The 16,009-nt window shown below is 37.2% G+C and overlaps 1 protein-coding gene across 1 annotated transcript in view; it reads right to left on the reverse strand.

Annotated features, from left to right (window-relative positions):
- HFM1 (helicase for meiosis 1) overlaps positions 1-16,009 on the reverse strand; it is a 121,535-nt gene that overhangs the window by 4,069 nt on the left and 101,457 nt on the right. Inside the window, exons 31-34 of the mRNA XM_027114305.1 lie at positions 14,498-14,577; positions 13,385-13,491; positions 8,798-9,043; positions 7,632-7,722 (exon numbers count right to left, since the gene is read on the reverse strand). Coding sequence (XP_026970106.1) covers positions 7,632-7,722; positions 8,798-9,043; positions 13,385-13,491; positions 14,498-14,577 — 524 coding nt within the window. The remainder of the gene's footprint in view (positions 1-7,631; positions 7,723-8,797; positions 9,044-13,384; positions 13,492-14,497; positions 14,578-16,009) is intronic.

Here is a 16,009-nt window from a genome sequence, read left to right on the forward strand (position 1 = left end):
CCCAAAAGGCAAGAAACTCCCCACGTACCTGGGTGGGGCAAGAGAAAAAGAAAAATCAGAGACAAAAGAATAGGGATGGGACCTGCACCAGTGGGAGGGAGCTGTGAAGGAGGAAAGGTTTCCACACACTAGGAAGCCCGTTCGCGGGCGGAGACTGCAGGTGTTGGACAGGGTAAGCTTCGGAGCCACCGAGGAGAGCACAGCAACAGGGGTGTGGAGGGCAAAGCGGAGAGATTCCCACACAGAGGATTGGTGCCGACCTGCACTCAGCAGCCCGAGAGGCTTGTCTGCTCACCCGCCGGGGCGGGCAGGGGCTGGGAGCTGAAGCTTGGGCTTCGGAGGTCGGATCCCAGGAAGAGGACTACGGGTTGGCTGCGTGAACACAGCCTGAGAGGGCTAGTGCACCACGGCTAGCCGGGAGGGAGTCCGGGAAAAGGTCTGGAACTGCCGAAGAGACAAGAGACTTTTTCTTGCCTCTTTGTTTCCTGGTGCACAAGGAGAGGGGATTAAGAGCACCGCTTAAAGGAGCTCCAGAGACGGGCATGAGCCGCGGCTATCAGCGCAGACCCCAGAGACGGGCATGAGACACTAAGGCTGCTGCTGCGCCACCAAGAAGCCTGTGTGCGAGCACAGGTCACTATCCACACCCCCCTTCCGGGGAGCCTGTGCAGCCCTCCACTGCCAGGGTCCCGGGATCCAGGGACAACTTCCCCGGGAGAATGCATGGCGCGCCTCATGCTGGTGCAACGTCACACCAGCCTCTGCCACCGCAGGTCGCCCCACATCTGTACCCCTCCCTGAGTGAGCCAGAGCCCCCAAATCAGCTGCTCCTTTACCCCGTCCTGTCTGAGCCAAGAACCATCACCCTCAGGGAACCTACACGCAGAGGCGGGTCCAAATCCAAGCTCAGCCCCTGGGAGCTGTGTGAACAAAGAAGAGAAAGGGAAATCTCTCCCAGCAGCGTCAGAAGCAGTGGATTAAATCTCCACAATCAACTTCATGTACCCTGCATCTGTGGAATACCTGAATAGACAACGAATCATCCCAAATTGAGGAGGTGGACTTTGGGAGCAACAATATATATATATATTTCCCTTTTTCTCTTTTTGTGAGTGTGTATGTGTATGCTTCTGTGTGTGATTTTGTCTGTATAGCTTTGCTTTTACCATTTGTCCTAGGGTTCCGTCTGTTTTAATTTTTTTTTAATACTTAAAAATTCTTTTTCTTAATAATTATTTTTTATTTTAATAACTTTATTTTATCTTCTTTCTTTCTTTTTTTCCTCCCTTTTATTCTGAGCTGTGTGGAGAACAGGCTCTTGGTGCTCCAGCCAGGAGGCAGGGCTGTGCCACTGAGGTGGGAGAGCCGAGTTCAGGACACTGGTCCACAAGAGACCTCCCAGCTCCACGTAATATCAAATGGCGAAAATCTCCCAGAGATCTCCATCTCAATGCCAAGACCCAGCTCCACTCAACAACCAGCAAACTACAATGCTGGACACCCTATGCCAAACAACTAGCAAGACAGGAGCAAAACCCCATCCATTAGCAGAGAGGCTGCCTAAAATCATAATAAGTCCACAGACACCCCAAAACACACCACCAGACGTGGACCTGCCCAACAGAAAGACAAGATCCAGCCTCATCCACCAGAACACAGGCACTAGTCCCCTTCACCAGGAAGCCTACACAACCCACTGAACCAACCTTAGCCACTGGGGACAGACATCAGAAACAACGAGAACTACAAACCTGTAGCCTGTGAAAAGGAGACCCCAACCACAGTAAGTTAAGCAAAATGAGAAGACAGAAAAACACACAGCAGATGAAGGAGCAAGGCAAAAACGCACCAGACCTAACAAATGAAGAGGAAATAGGTAGTCTACCTGAAAAAGAATTCAGAGTAATGATAGTAAAGATGATCCAAAATCTTGGAAATAGAATGGAGAAAATACAAGAAACATTTAACAAGGACTTAGAAGAACTAAAGAGAAAAAAAACAGTGATGAACAAAACAATAAATGATATTAAAAATTCTCTAGAAGGGATCAATAGCAGAATAACTGAGGCAGAAGAATGGATAAGTGACCTGGAAGATAAAATAGTGGAAATAACTACCACAGAGCAAAATAAAGAAAAAAGAATGAAAAGAATTGAGGACAGTCTCAGAGACCTCTGGGACAACATTAAACGCACCAACATTCGAATTATAGGGGTCCCAGAAGAAGAAGAGAAAGAGAAAGGGACTGAGAAAATATTTGAAGAGATTATACTTGAAAACTTCCCTAATATGGGAAAAGAAATAGTCAATCAAGTCCAGGAAGCACAGGCAGTCACATATAGGATAAATCCAAGGAGAAACACGCCAAGACACATATTAATCAAACTATCAAAAATTAAATACAAAGAAAAAATATTAAAAGCAGCAAGGAAAAAACAACAAATAAAACATAAGGGAATCCCCATAAGGTTAACAGCTGGTCTATCAGCAGAAACTCTGCAAGCCAGAAGGGAGTGGCAGGACATATTTAAAGTGATAAAGGAGAAAAACCTACAACCAAGATTACTCTACCCAGCAAGGATTTTATTCAAATTTGATGGAGAAATTAAAAGCTTTACAGACAAGCAAAAGCTAAGAGAATTCACCACCACCAAACCAGCTCTACAACAAATGCTAAAGGAACATCTCCAGGGAGGAAACAAAAGAGAAAGAAAAGACCTACAATAATAAACCAAAAACAATTAAGACAGTGGAGATAGGAACATACATATTGATAATTACCTTAAATGTAAAGGAATAAATGCTCCAACCAAAAGACATAGATTGGCTGAATGGATACAAAAACAAGACACGTATATATGCTGTCTACAAGAGACCCACTTCAGACCTAGGTACACATACAGACTGAAAGTGAGGGGATGAAAAAAGATATTCCATGCAAACAGAAATCAAAAGAAAGCTGGAGTAGCAATTCTCACATCAGACAAAATACACTCTAAAATAAAGACTATTACAAGAGACAAAGAAGGACACTACATAATGATCAAGGGATCAATCCAAGAAGAAGATATAACAATTGTAAATATTTATGCACCCAGCATAGGAGCACCTCAATACATAAGGCAATTACTAACAGCCATAAAAGGGGAAATTGACAGTAACACAATCATAGTAGGGGACTTTAACACCTCACTTTCATCAATGGACAGATCATCCAAAATGAAAATAAATAAGGAAACACAAGCTTTAAATGATACATTAAACAAGATGGACTTAATTGATATTTATAGGATATTCCATCCAAAAACAATAGTATACACATTCTTCTCAAGTGCTCATGGAACATTCTCCAGGATAGATCATAGCTTGGGTCACAAATCAAGTCTTGGTAAATTTAATAAAATTGAAATTGTATCAAGTATCTTTTCCAACCACAACGCTATGAGACTAGATATCAATTACAGGAAAAAATCTGTAAGAAATACAAACATATGGAGGCTAAACAACACACTACTTAATAACCAAGAGATCACTGAATAAATCAAAGAGGAAATCAAAAAATATCTAGAAACAAATGACAATGAAAACACGACACCCAAAACCTACGGGATGCAGCAAAAGCAGTTCTAAGAGGGAAATTTATAGCAATACAATCTTACCTTAAAAAACATGAAACATCTCATATAGACAACCTAACCTTACACCTAAAGCAATTAGAGAATGAAGAACAAAAAACCCCAAAGTTAGCAGAAGGAAAGAAATTATCAAGATCAGATCAGAAATAAATGAAAAAGAAATGAAGGAAACGATAGCAAAGATCAATAAAACTAAAAGGTGGTTCTTTGAGAAGATAATCAAAATTGATAAACCATTAGCCAGACTAATCAAGAAAAAAAGGGAGAAGATTCAAATCAATAGAATTAGAAATGAAAAAGGGGAAGTAACAACTGACACTGCAGAAATGCAAAGGTTCATGAGAGATTACTACAAGCAACTCTATGCCAATAAAATGGACAACCTGGAAGAAATGGACAAATTCTTAGAAATGCACAACCTTCCGAGACTGAACCAGGAAGAAATAGAAAGTATGAACAGACCAATCACAAGCACTGAAATTGAAACTGTGGTTAAAAATCTTCCAACAAACAAAAGCCCAGGACCAGATGGCTTTACAGGAGAATTCTATCAAACATTTAGAGAACAGCTAACACCTATCCTTCTCAAACTCTTCCAAAATATAGCAGAGGAAGGAACACTCCCAAACTCATTCTACAAGGCCACCATCACTCTGATACCATAACCAGACAAAGATGTCACAAAGAAAGAAAACTACAGGCCAATATCACTGATGAACGTAGATGCAAAACTCCTCAACAAAATACTAGCAAACAGAATCCAACAGCACATTGAAAGGATAATACACTATGGTCAAGTGGCGTTTATCCCAGGAATGCAAGGATTCTTCAATATATGCAAATCAATCAACGTGATACACCATATTAACAAATTGAAGGAGAAAAACCATATGATCATCTCAATCGATGCACAGAAAGCTTTCGACAAAATTCAAAACCCATTTATGATAAAACTCACCAGAAAGTAGGCATAGAGGGAACTTTCCTCAACATAATAAAGGCCATATATGACAAACCCACTCAACATCGTCCTCAATGGTGAACAACTGAAACCATTTCCACTAAGATCAGGAACAAGACAAGGTTGCCCACTCTCCCACTATTATTCAACATAGTTTTGGAAGTTTTAGCCACAGCACTCAGAGAAGAAAAAGAAATAAAAGGAATCCAAATTGGAAAAGAAGAAGTAAAGCTGTCACTGTTTGTAGATGACATAATACTTAACACAGAGAATCCTAAAGATGCTACCAGAAAACTACTGGAGCTAATCAAAGAATTTGGTAAAGTAGCAGAATACAAAATTAATGCACAGAAATCTCCTGCATTCCTATTCACTACTGATGAAAAATCTGAAAGAGAAATTAAGGAAACACTCCCATTACCATTGCAACAAAAAGAATAAAATACCTAGGAATAAACCTACCTAAGGAGACAAAAGACCTGTATGCAGAAAACCATAAGACACTGGTGAAAGAAATTAAAGATGAGACAAATAGATGGAGAGATATACCATGTTCTTGGATTGGAAGAATCAACCTTGTGAAAATGAGTCTACTACCCAAAGGAATCTACAGATTCAATGCAATCCGTATCAAACTACAACTGGCATTTTTCACAGAACTAGAACAAAAAATTTCACAATTTGTGTGGAAACACAAAAGACCCAGAATAGCCAAAGCAATCTTGAGACAGAAAAATGGAGCTGGAGGAATCAGGCTCCCTGACTTCAGACTATACTACAAAGCTAGAGTAATCAAGACAGTATGGTACTGACACAGAAACAGAAATATAGATCAATGGAACAGGATAGAAAGCCAAGAGATAAACCCACGTACATATGGTCACCTTATCTTTGATAAAGGAGGCAAGCATATACAGTGGAGAAAATACAGCCTCTTCAATAAGTGGTGCTGGGAAAACTGGAAAGCTACATGTAAAAGAATGAAATTAGAACACTCCCTAACACCATACACAAAAATAAACTCAAAATGGATTAAAAACCTAAATGTAAGGCCAGACACCATCAAAGTTTAGGGGAAAACATAGGCAGAACATTCTATGACATAAATCACAGCAAGATCCTTTTTGACCCACCTCCTAGAGAATGGAAATAAAAACAAAAATAAACAAATGGGACCTAATGAAACTTAAAAGCTTTTGCACAGCAAAGGAAACCGTAAATAAGACCAAAAGACAACCCTCAGAATGGGAGAAATATCTGCAAATGAAGCAACTGACAAAGGATTAATCTCCAAAATTTACAAGCAGCTCATGCAGCTCAACATTAAAAAAACAAACAACCCAATCCAAAAATATGCAGAAGACTTAAATAGACATTTCTCCAAAGAAGACATACAGATTGCCAACAGACACATGAAAGAATGCTCAACATCATTAATCATTAGAGAAATGCAAATCAAAACTACAATGAGATATTATCTCACGCCGGTCAGAATGGCCATCATCAAAAAATCTACAAACAATAAATGCTGGACTGGGTGTGCAGAAAAGGGAACCCTCTTGCATTGTTGATGGGAATGTAAATTGATACAGCCACTATGGGGAGCTGTATGGATGTTCCTTGAAAAACTAAAAATAGAACTACCATATGACTCAGCAATCCCACTACTGGGCATATACCCTGAGTAAACCATAATTCAGAAAGAGTCATGTACCAAAATGTTCATTGCAGCTCTGTTTACAGTAGCCAGGACATGGAAGCAACCGAAGTGTCCATCAATAGATGAATGGATAAAGAGGATGTGGCACATATACACAATGGAATATTACTCAGCCATAAAAAGGAATGAAACTGATTTATTTGTAGTGAGGTGGAAGGACCTAGAGACTGTCATACAGAGTGAAGTAAGTCAGAAAGAGAAAAACAAATACCATATGCTAACACATATATGTAGAATCTAAAAAAAAAAATGGTCATGAAGAACCTAGGGGCAAGATGGGAATAAAGATGCAGACCTACTAGAGAATGGACTTGAGGATATGAGGAGGGGGAAGGGTAAGCTGGGACAAAGTGAGAGAGTGGCATGGACATATATACACTACCAAACGTAAAATAGTTAGCTAGTGGGAAGCAGCCGCATAGCACAGGGAGATCAGCTCAGTGCTTTGTGACCCCCTAGAGGGGTGGGATAGGGAGGGTGGGAGGGACAGAGATGCAAGAGGGAAGAGATATGGGGACATATGTATATGTATAACTGATTCACTTTGTTGTAAAGCAGAAACTAGCACACCACTGTAAAGCAATTATACTCCAATAAAGATGTTAAAAAATTTTAAAAGTTAGGAGATGTTACATAAATTTTTGATCTTAGCTTTTTTTAAAAATCAGGATATTTGACAACACTAGACTCACATTTCCTGTACAGCAACAACTGGTTGGAGCTGAGTAGTGGTTATTTCCTTTAGATGGGACACTCTACAGTTAAACTTGGCCCATGAAATCCCAAAGGCAGTTTGAGCTTGTGACCCCTGACCTACTGGATACAGCACAGGTATCTAAATATGGCATTCATGGCCCTTCACAGACCTCAGCAATCTTAGCCTTAATTCTATGGCTACATAGACCACACTTTACTGACCCTTGAGCATGGGATGCCTTTTCAAGCCTTATCCCTTGACATGTACTCTTCTACCTGGAATGCCTTAGTCTCCTCTTTTCTACCTGTCAAACTCCTATTCAGTTTTCACATCTTATAAAAAGTGAAGATTCCTCAGCTCTAGCCCCAGAGACCATGATTCAGTAAGTCTAGCATAGGGCCCAAGAATGTGCATTTTTAATGTGCACCCCTGGGTAATTTTGATTTTGGGGTGGTCTGACAACAGCACTTTGAGAAACACAGCTCTAAGATTAAGAGGCTTTAAGTTGGCTAATACCCTATTGCTTCTCTGACATCTAATGACTTTATCCCCATCTCCACTTACATGTCAGGAGGATATAAAGTTGTAAGTGTTTGAAAATAAAGTTCTAAAACTTGCCTGTTTGACATTTCTCTTTGGAATTTGCTTTTTGATTCTTCAAAGGGTAGCTTACTTTCCCTGGTTCTTGAACTCAAAGGGTTTCCAAATCCTAGGTAAAAAGATAACATTTTGAAATAAATCGAATAGAATATCTGTATTCTATTCTAGAGTAGAATATCTCTCCAAACAGATATGATCTGGTTAAGGAGAGAATGAAAAATTCTTCTCAATAATCAAATTTAATGTGCATAGACAAAACAAAGGAGCAAAGCTAAGAGAATAAAACTATAAAACACATAGGTTAGCTTATTAGTCACTATATTAAAAGGTCCCCAACCACTATCATTCATTTATTTATTTATTTATTTATTTATTTATTTTTAAGCCATGTAAATGATCAAGTCGGAGTTCATTCAATATTTTCAATGGTCTGCAAGGGACTGATTTCCATCTGTCAGCCATCCTGGGAAAGAGTATCTCCGTCTCCCTATCTTGTCTTATACTTACCAAGATTTTCACTTCTCTGTTTTGGTGAAATAGAGTGGATTCACCAGTAACTCAAAGGCCTAGTCCCATTATTTTTGGATTGTATATGATTTAAGCACAATATCTAATACAAGAGAAAATAATCTTTTCCTGTTTATTTATTTATACTTGAAAAGTCAATATTTCTATTAGAAATAAAAGTTATCTTTTTATGTTTTTTGCTAGCATGTGAAAAAAGAATATTTTTTAAATTGGAACATTTTTGTTTTTCACAAACATTACCAGACTACGTGAGATCTTAAAATGGAGAGCAGGATAGTCTGTTTTATGAGGGAAAATTCGATAAACAATCTGAATTTGAATAGAGCCTTTAACAAGATAAGGAGCAATAGAATAGAAAAAGCTCATTTCCTATATCGTCATCATGGAATAACCTTGACCTCTGTCCCTAGGGATAGGGAATGTTATTTGTGGGAGGGTCAAATTTTACTTTTGCTAAAAATGATAATCTTAACAAACTGAAACTAATTAAGCAAGCACACAAAAAAGAAAAAGAAAATTAGTCCCAAAAGCTTAACTGAAAAATATTCAAATTATTTCTCATAAAATTATTTCATTCTAACATATATTTCAAATACAATACACACATATATACAAAAATACATACATACAAATGAAATATATTTCATGCTATTTACCTGATGTTTTTGTCTTCTCGGTATCAGTTGAAAAGCTAGTAACTTCTATTAAGCTTTCATCATCAAAATCATCCCAAACTTCATTTCCCAATTCAAAGTTCACATTCAAAACTTCTGAAAATGAAGAATTACTTTTAACCGCATCTGTCAAATCCTGGTTTTCAGATGCATTAAGATTTCTGTTGAACAGCATTGTTTGAGGGGCTTTCTCATTTGAAGTTGTAGAATAGGTCCGTTTAGAAAAATCTGTCATGTGTATGTATAAATGAGTATAGGCACTTTTTAAACCTTAAGCATCATTATCTATTGACATATCAAACACATCTTTCAACTACTAAACAGAGGTCTTGAGTAGTAGTGTTCTAAAGCATTGCTGAGTATTGTATTCAACAATTTTATTTACTGTATTACATGTAGTGATTGACTGCTGCACTAAATTTAATTTTCAAGGTATTCTTCTAGACAGAATTAATTTTCCCTCTTAATTCCTACATAAGAATAATCTTACTCCAAGATTGGATTGTAATAGCTTCTAAAATGGGCTTCCTCCCCCATCTCTTCTCCCTACAAGCAGTTAATTTTGAGTATTGTTACGAAAATATATCGTTATTTTTCTCCTTCTAAAATATCCTCAGTGTTATCCATTGTTTATAGCCTGGGTTTAGAGCCAGACTACCTGGGTGAAAATTCCACCTCTATCATTTACTAGTTGGATGATCTTAGACAAGTAATTTAAACTCTGAGCTTAGTTTTCTCCTCTGCAAAATGGGGATAATAATAGTACCTAACATGGAACTTCCCTGGTGGCATGGTGGTTAAGACTCCCCGCTCCCAATGCAGGGGGCCCGGGTTCGATCCCTGGTCCAGGAACTAGATGTCACCTGCATGCCACAACTAAGAGTTCGCATGCCACAACTAAGGAGCTGGCAAGCCACAACTAAGGAGGCTGCCTGCCGCAACTAAGACCCAACACAACCAAATAAATAAATAAATAATAGTACCTAATACATATGATTGTTATGGGGACTAAATGTCTTTACTTGTACAGTTTTCCATAGCAGTGGTTAATAAATATTCAATAACTCGCTTCTCCAAAAAATTTTATGCATATATATGTATTATATGTAAAGGATGTATAGCACACAATTTACAAATAATGATAAAATATACAGCATGCTTAACTGTAAATTCCATATAGCTAATTGATTATCACTGAACGTTTTCATTGAATTTTGCCAAACTCTTGTATCTGTATCAACCTATGGTTACAATTTATAAATGAATGTAGTTCTCACATTCATTTGTCAATTCGAGCGTTGTTTGATATTTTTGTTGACTTTAATAAAAGTAAAACAATAAAGACATATGTTGGGATTTCACTCATTCACCCATAGCCTTAAGCAATTTCCTTGCTGAATTAGATAATAATTTTCAAATGCTAGAAGAATATTCCTTCAATTTTTCTTGCTATCCACAATATAAGGGCTACAGACATGACACACTGATAAATTAAATCTGCACTACTGTCATTTTCTCCATCACTTTCTTAGGTATAAACAATAAACAAAACAATAAGTTAGGCCCTGATTTGTAGTGTTTGCTGATTTCCATTCTATAAGTATTCCCACCATGACTGATTTCAAGCTACAAATGTGACGTAACTCAAAGCAAAGTTGGGAAGAAATACAAAATAGCACCCCTTTATACAGTATTTCCACCATACAGATATAAATATAGATGCAAATAATCTCAAGAATACAGATAACAGTAAAATGTAGTAGAATAATTAGGAAATGGTTAGTTTTTAATATTTATAACCTTTGTGTTTAATATAACTTAATTGAAAGTTTATATAATTAAACTTTAATGATGCCTGATTCCCCAAAATTTAATAATCATGTCACAAGTTAGTACAGGCTTGCTCCAGTAAAATTTAAAGTGAGTTTCCTTCACTTTAAATAACCTCTATCCTTTTCTTCACTATCCAAATCCTTCTCTATCCTTCAACTGTACCTACAACTCCAGTACACATTATTCTACTTTTGTGCCTTGATACACATACACAGTATGCTATGTCCTGAAAAGAGAAGTAGGTACAAAGTGCAGTGGAAATATAAAGAGAAGAAGACCATCTGGCTAGATGGGGACTGGCAGCTAAAGAAGGAAGAGACTTGAGCATATTTATATGCTGAAAAGAAAGAGGCCACAGGGAGAAGACACTGAAAATAAGGGCAAGAGGAGAGAGATAGCTGGTCTTCTAAAGACCCAGAGGGGGCAGAATTGGAAAGATTATGATTACAGGTGGAGAGATAAACTTTGAATAGAAGAAAAGATAATTCTTCTTTCAAAATAAATAGAGAGTTATGGATGGGTGCAGAAACAGAGAAATATAATAGTTGGGGGGGTGGAAAGTTGAAAGAGTTTGTATATTACAGGCTTGATTTTCAATTCTCCACTGATAACTAAAAGTCAATTTCATTTTATAGAAATGGCATTGCCTGGGAATCAAGAGATATGAAATCTATTTCTAGTCCTGCTATTAATTAGATATGTAATTTTGGGCAAGTCATTTAATCTCTGAGTCTTGGCTTCTTTAATTGTAAAATGAGAAATTGCACAAAGGTCTGTTACAATTTAAATTTTACAATTCAACATGCTTTCTCATAATTTCTGACATTTTTTCTTCTTCTCTTTTTGCACCTGGAATACAGATGATAAAAATTGCCATGTTTTTCTTAAAACATTCTTAAGAGCAGTATTTGAATACATTTAAAGTATGTTTTGTCACCAAAGACTAATGTGGAAAAAGTATAATGAATATACTCAATTACTATTAATAACAGTACCAGATATTATGCTAAGAGCTTTATATATATTATCTCATTTAACCCTAAAATCCCTAAAATATAACCAGATGAGGGAATTGAGATGAACTGGGTAAGTATACTATGAAAAGTCATACAACTACTAAATGAGCTAGGATTTGAACCTAGACAGATAATCTCTAGATCCTGTAAGTTGAACTACTATATTATATAGCTTCTTTAAAAAAGGTGGGGGGCATTCAGTAAAAGAGGGATACAGTTATTATTGGGGTTTAAAGTATCTAGATGAGACTTTTATATCATAATACAAATCACATTTGGAATAGTGGGTGGGAAAGAAATAAAAGTAGAAAAACTATGTAAAGACAACATGAAAGTAGGGAAGGACAAACTCTGGTGTGGAGAAGGGCAGGGAACAGATCAGCCATACAAGGAGTAAGTTAGAGGGCTACAGGTTGAAGAGAGATAAAAATAAGAGGATTGATACTCTTACACCTTCTATTCATGTTGTAATAATATTTTCAGGCTTTGAACAAATTGGATAAATGTTCTGATAGTCTAGGTAAGACCAGGGGATTTTTCTTGATCTGATATTGGGCCTAATGGCTGCCACGGTGTCATAAGGGATGATGGGTACTCCAGCCCTTGCCTACCTAAGATCTTAAATTATGGCCAGAGAAAGCAATAGAGTGAAAGAATGAAGGAAAGAGTGGCAATAGAAGTCAAAAACAACACACACATGAAATTAATTGTTTTTAGAAAATCCCAAGTTTACCATTTCTACATACAGCCACTTGAACAAACAACTCTGTGGCCAGAATTATTTCTCACACGTTTTAACAGGCTGCTATTAGTATAGTAGCATGACCCAGAGAAATGGTGCTATTAATGGCAGGACCCGGAGAAATGATGAAACAGGCCCAAAGCTGAAGAATTTATATGCATTATCTCTTTAATTTAATGACAGACACAGATAAAAAGCAAATCTATATTACAAACCAGCTATATCCCACAAACTAGGTTATAGTCTCACATATCATAGAGTTTGTAAGAATCATAGGTTTAAGAACTGGAGAGATATTAAAGGTCACCCAATTTAATCCCTTAATTTTAAAGATAAGACTAACGCCCAAAGAGGTTAAATAATTTTCCCAAGGTCACACAGCTATTTTATAAAATGGACTAATTTTATAAATAAAAACTTATTTCAAATAATTCTAAAGACATATAAAAGTAATCGTTCAGCATTTTAATACTTTGCATATCCTAAGATCCCTTATATTCTCAGCTTTTCCTCATATTATCTTTTTTTTCTTTTGCAGTATGCGGGCCTCTCACTGCTGTGGCCTCTCCTGTTGCGGAGAGCAGGCTCCGGATGCGCAGGCTCAGCGGCCATGGCTCACGGGCCCAGCCGCTCCGCGGCATGTGGGATCTTCCCAGACCGGGGCACGAACCCGTGTCCCCTGCATCAGCAGGCGGACTCTCAACCACTGCGCCACCAGGGAAGCCCCCTCATATTATCTTTAAATTAAAATAGTCAATGCTATGTACGAAAAGATTTTTTAGGAATCTATGATAGACACAACAAGACCATCTGAAATAACAGACCTAAGAATTTGAAACTGCTTCAATAACTGAAGAGAAAAATGTTGCCAAGTTAATAATCATAATTTTAGATTTTGGTTTTTCAATAACACTGCTTGTCAATCCAAAGTAGTGAGAAATCATTTTCTCTCTCAAGTCAATATCAACAGTAATTTACCTTTGTCTTGATATGCAGATGGTTCTGGTTGTTGACCTTTTGTGTAGATCTCATGCTGATACCTCTGCTCCATTATAGGCAATTCGGGTATGTTTAAATATTCTGACCTTTATAAAGATAAATAAAACCATAAAAATGTTAAAGAAAATATTAAAATTAATCTGACTTTGAAAACTACTGATTCATATAAATGGGAAAAAACTGGTTCAGCCACTCAACACTTCTATGATAAACTGTACTAGCCTGAGTAGTAAAAGGTAAAAAAATAGGTGTTTAATGGAAGTGACAACTACTTAGGTCACTTAGTCATCTTTACATTCCCCCATTGGGTAGATTTCTGCTATTTGTGTGTAGCCTTAAAAATTTATTTCTAATGCTTCTTTCAGTTAGATAACAAAAGTTAGGATCTCTTGAAGTAGTGTTGGCATCTATTCTGATTGGTCAGCAGCTGTTCTGTACTGGTTGTTAAGTGTATTAAATGTCATCCCAGCATACAGAATGCCCTTATCTGGAAGGGAAATTACATATACTGTTACCTTTTAGGTATCATAATAGGAAAAGAATGCTGAATTATCATCTAGGGCCCTCTGAATATGAGCTTTGGTTATTTCATCTATATAATAGGATAAAAATACCTTGGTTTATGAGCCAGGTTGTTGTTAAGTTCAAAAGAAAGAATGCACAAACATGCAATTTTTAAATTATAAAGTATTTTATAAATCTGAGGTATTATTAATATAGAGTGGGCCCCTAAATGGAAAATATTAGACTTTATACACCAACATGACTTCTCTTTTTAAAGTATACTCTTGTCATCTGTTAAGTTTAGAAGGCAGAGAGAGCCTGGAGGCATGACACATAGGATGGGTAGTTTTCCAGGAAAGAGCAGATTAGATCAATGTTAAAGTATCCTTATGACTGCAGAGTTCTAAATAAATTTGGGGTGTAAAAGATAACAAAACTCTCCTGATGTAATTACCTCATTATGGAACTAAATGATTACTGTGATTCAAAGGTAGCCAGTAACCATCTTTCTCTGAATAAATGACTATTTGGAGGAACAGAGAGTTTATGATGAATATTTTACCTCCGATATTAACATTATATTTTTACCTTGATATACTGGTAAGAGAAGGTTTTGGAGTAAAACCAAACTCTTTAAGGTCCACACTTTGAGATTTATTCATCTGCATCTATTAATGAAAAATTAACAAGTTCAACTATCAATTTCATATCAATACACCTTTTAACAAATAAGCCAAACAGAAAATTCCTGCTGATACATATAGTCCCCAAACCAATAAATTGTGAGAAACTCAAGCTAGTTTTCAACTCAAATCTCCTTCTCAGGCCCTTCTTAAATGTTGATATTCTTCATGGTTCTTCATCACGAGGCCTTCTTCTTTTCTCACTCTCACTCATTCTCAATCATAGATCTCATTTACTCCCATGGCTTCAATTACCATCTACACATGAATGACTCTCAAATCTATAGCTCTCTGTAGATTTGAGCTTAGCTCTCTTTCTTGATTTTCTAGCTCAACTCTCTCCTGACTTTCAAACAGCTATTATCCAACTGTCTATAGAACATCTTTACCTAGACATCTTGTAGGCCTCTAAATTCAGTATTTCCCAAATGAACTTATCAAGTCTCTACTCCTCCAAACTTGTTTTCCATTTAGAGTTTCTACCCTAGTGAGGCCCCACTTTTTTCCCAGTTGCTCAAGCCAGAAGGGCATCATCTTTATTCCTTCTACTTCACCCCTTAAAACCAATAAGTAGGAAGGTAGTTGTTTCTACCTCTGAAAAATATATTAAACCCAGCCACTTCTCTCCATTGCTACTGCCATTACAGTAGACTAGGCCATCGTCTTGCCTGCACTACTGCAAAACCTCCCTAATGAGTCCTTATGTTCCTTTTCTATTATCCTCTAATGCATTCTCTACATTGCATCCAGAATGAACTTTATAAAATGCGGTTCCAATCATGCCACTGATTAAAGCCCTTCAGTGATTTCTCAGTACTTTCAGGATAAAATCCAAATCCTTAAAATAGCAAAAATGTTTTCATGATCTAGCTCCTACTTCTTCAGCCTTATCTTTCTCCACCCTCCTACTTGTAAATGAACTCCAGATATACCGTATTACTTCAGTTTTTAAAAAGATCTCTATCTCTTTCTCAGCTCTGAACCACTGCATATTCTCTATAGCTGAAATACTTTTCTATCCCTCTTTACCACCACTCTGGTACTCACCTCTCCATACTTGCTTATGCCCATATATCATTCAGGTCTCAATCACGTTTATTAGGAATCCTTTCCTGGCCTATCAAATGTGGAGTGAAGTTCAAGTTATCTTACACTTCTGTCACAGAATCACTCATCACACTGTATTGAAAAAGCCTATTTACTTATTTGTATCCTTCACTCAAACTGTAAGCTTTATGAGGTCTGGGACTAAAATGGTCTTATCACTGGATCTTCTACACCTACTATAGTGCTTGGCACATTCTTGGTGCTCGATGAATATGGAAGGAAGGAAGGAAGGAAGGGAGGGAGGGAGGGAGGGATGAAGGGAAGGAAGGATGATATGGAATAAGTACAAAAAGAAGGTAGGAAAAACTTG

The sequence above is a fragment of the Aethalodelphis obliquidens genome, unplaced genomic scaffold (assembly GCF_003676395.1).
Source record: "Aethalodelphis obliquidens isolate GAN/ISIS:26980383/991018 unplaced genomic scaffold, ASM367639v1 scaffold13, whole genome shotgun sequence".
NCBI classification, from domain to species: Eukaryota; Metazoa; Chordata; class Mammalia; order Artiodactyla; family Delphinidae; genus Aethalodelphis; species Aethalodelphis obliquidens.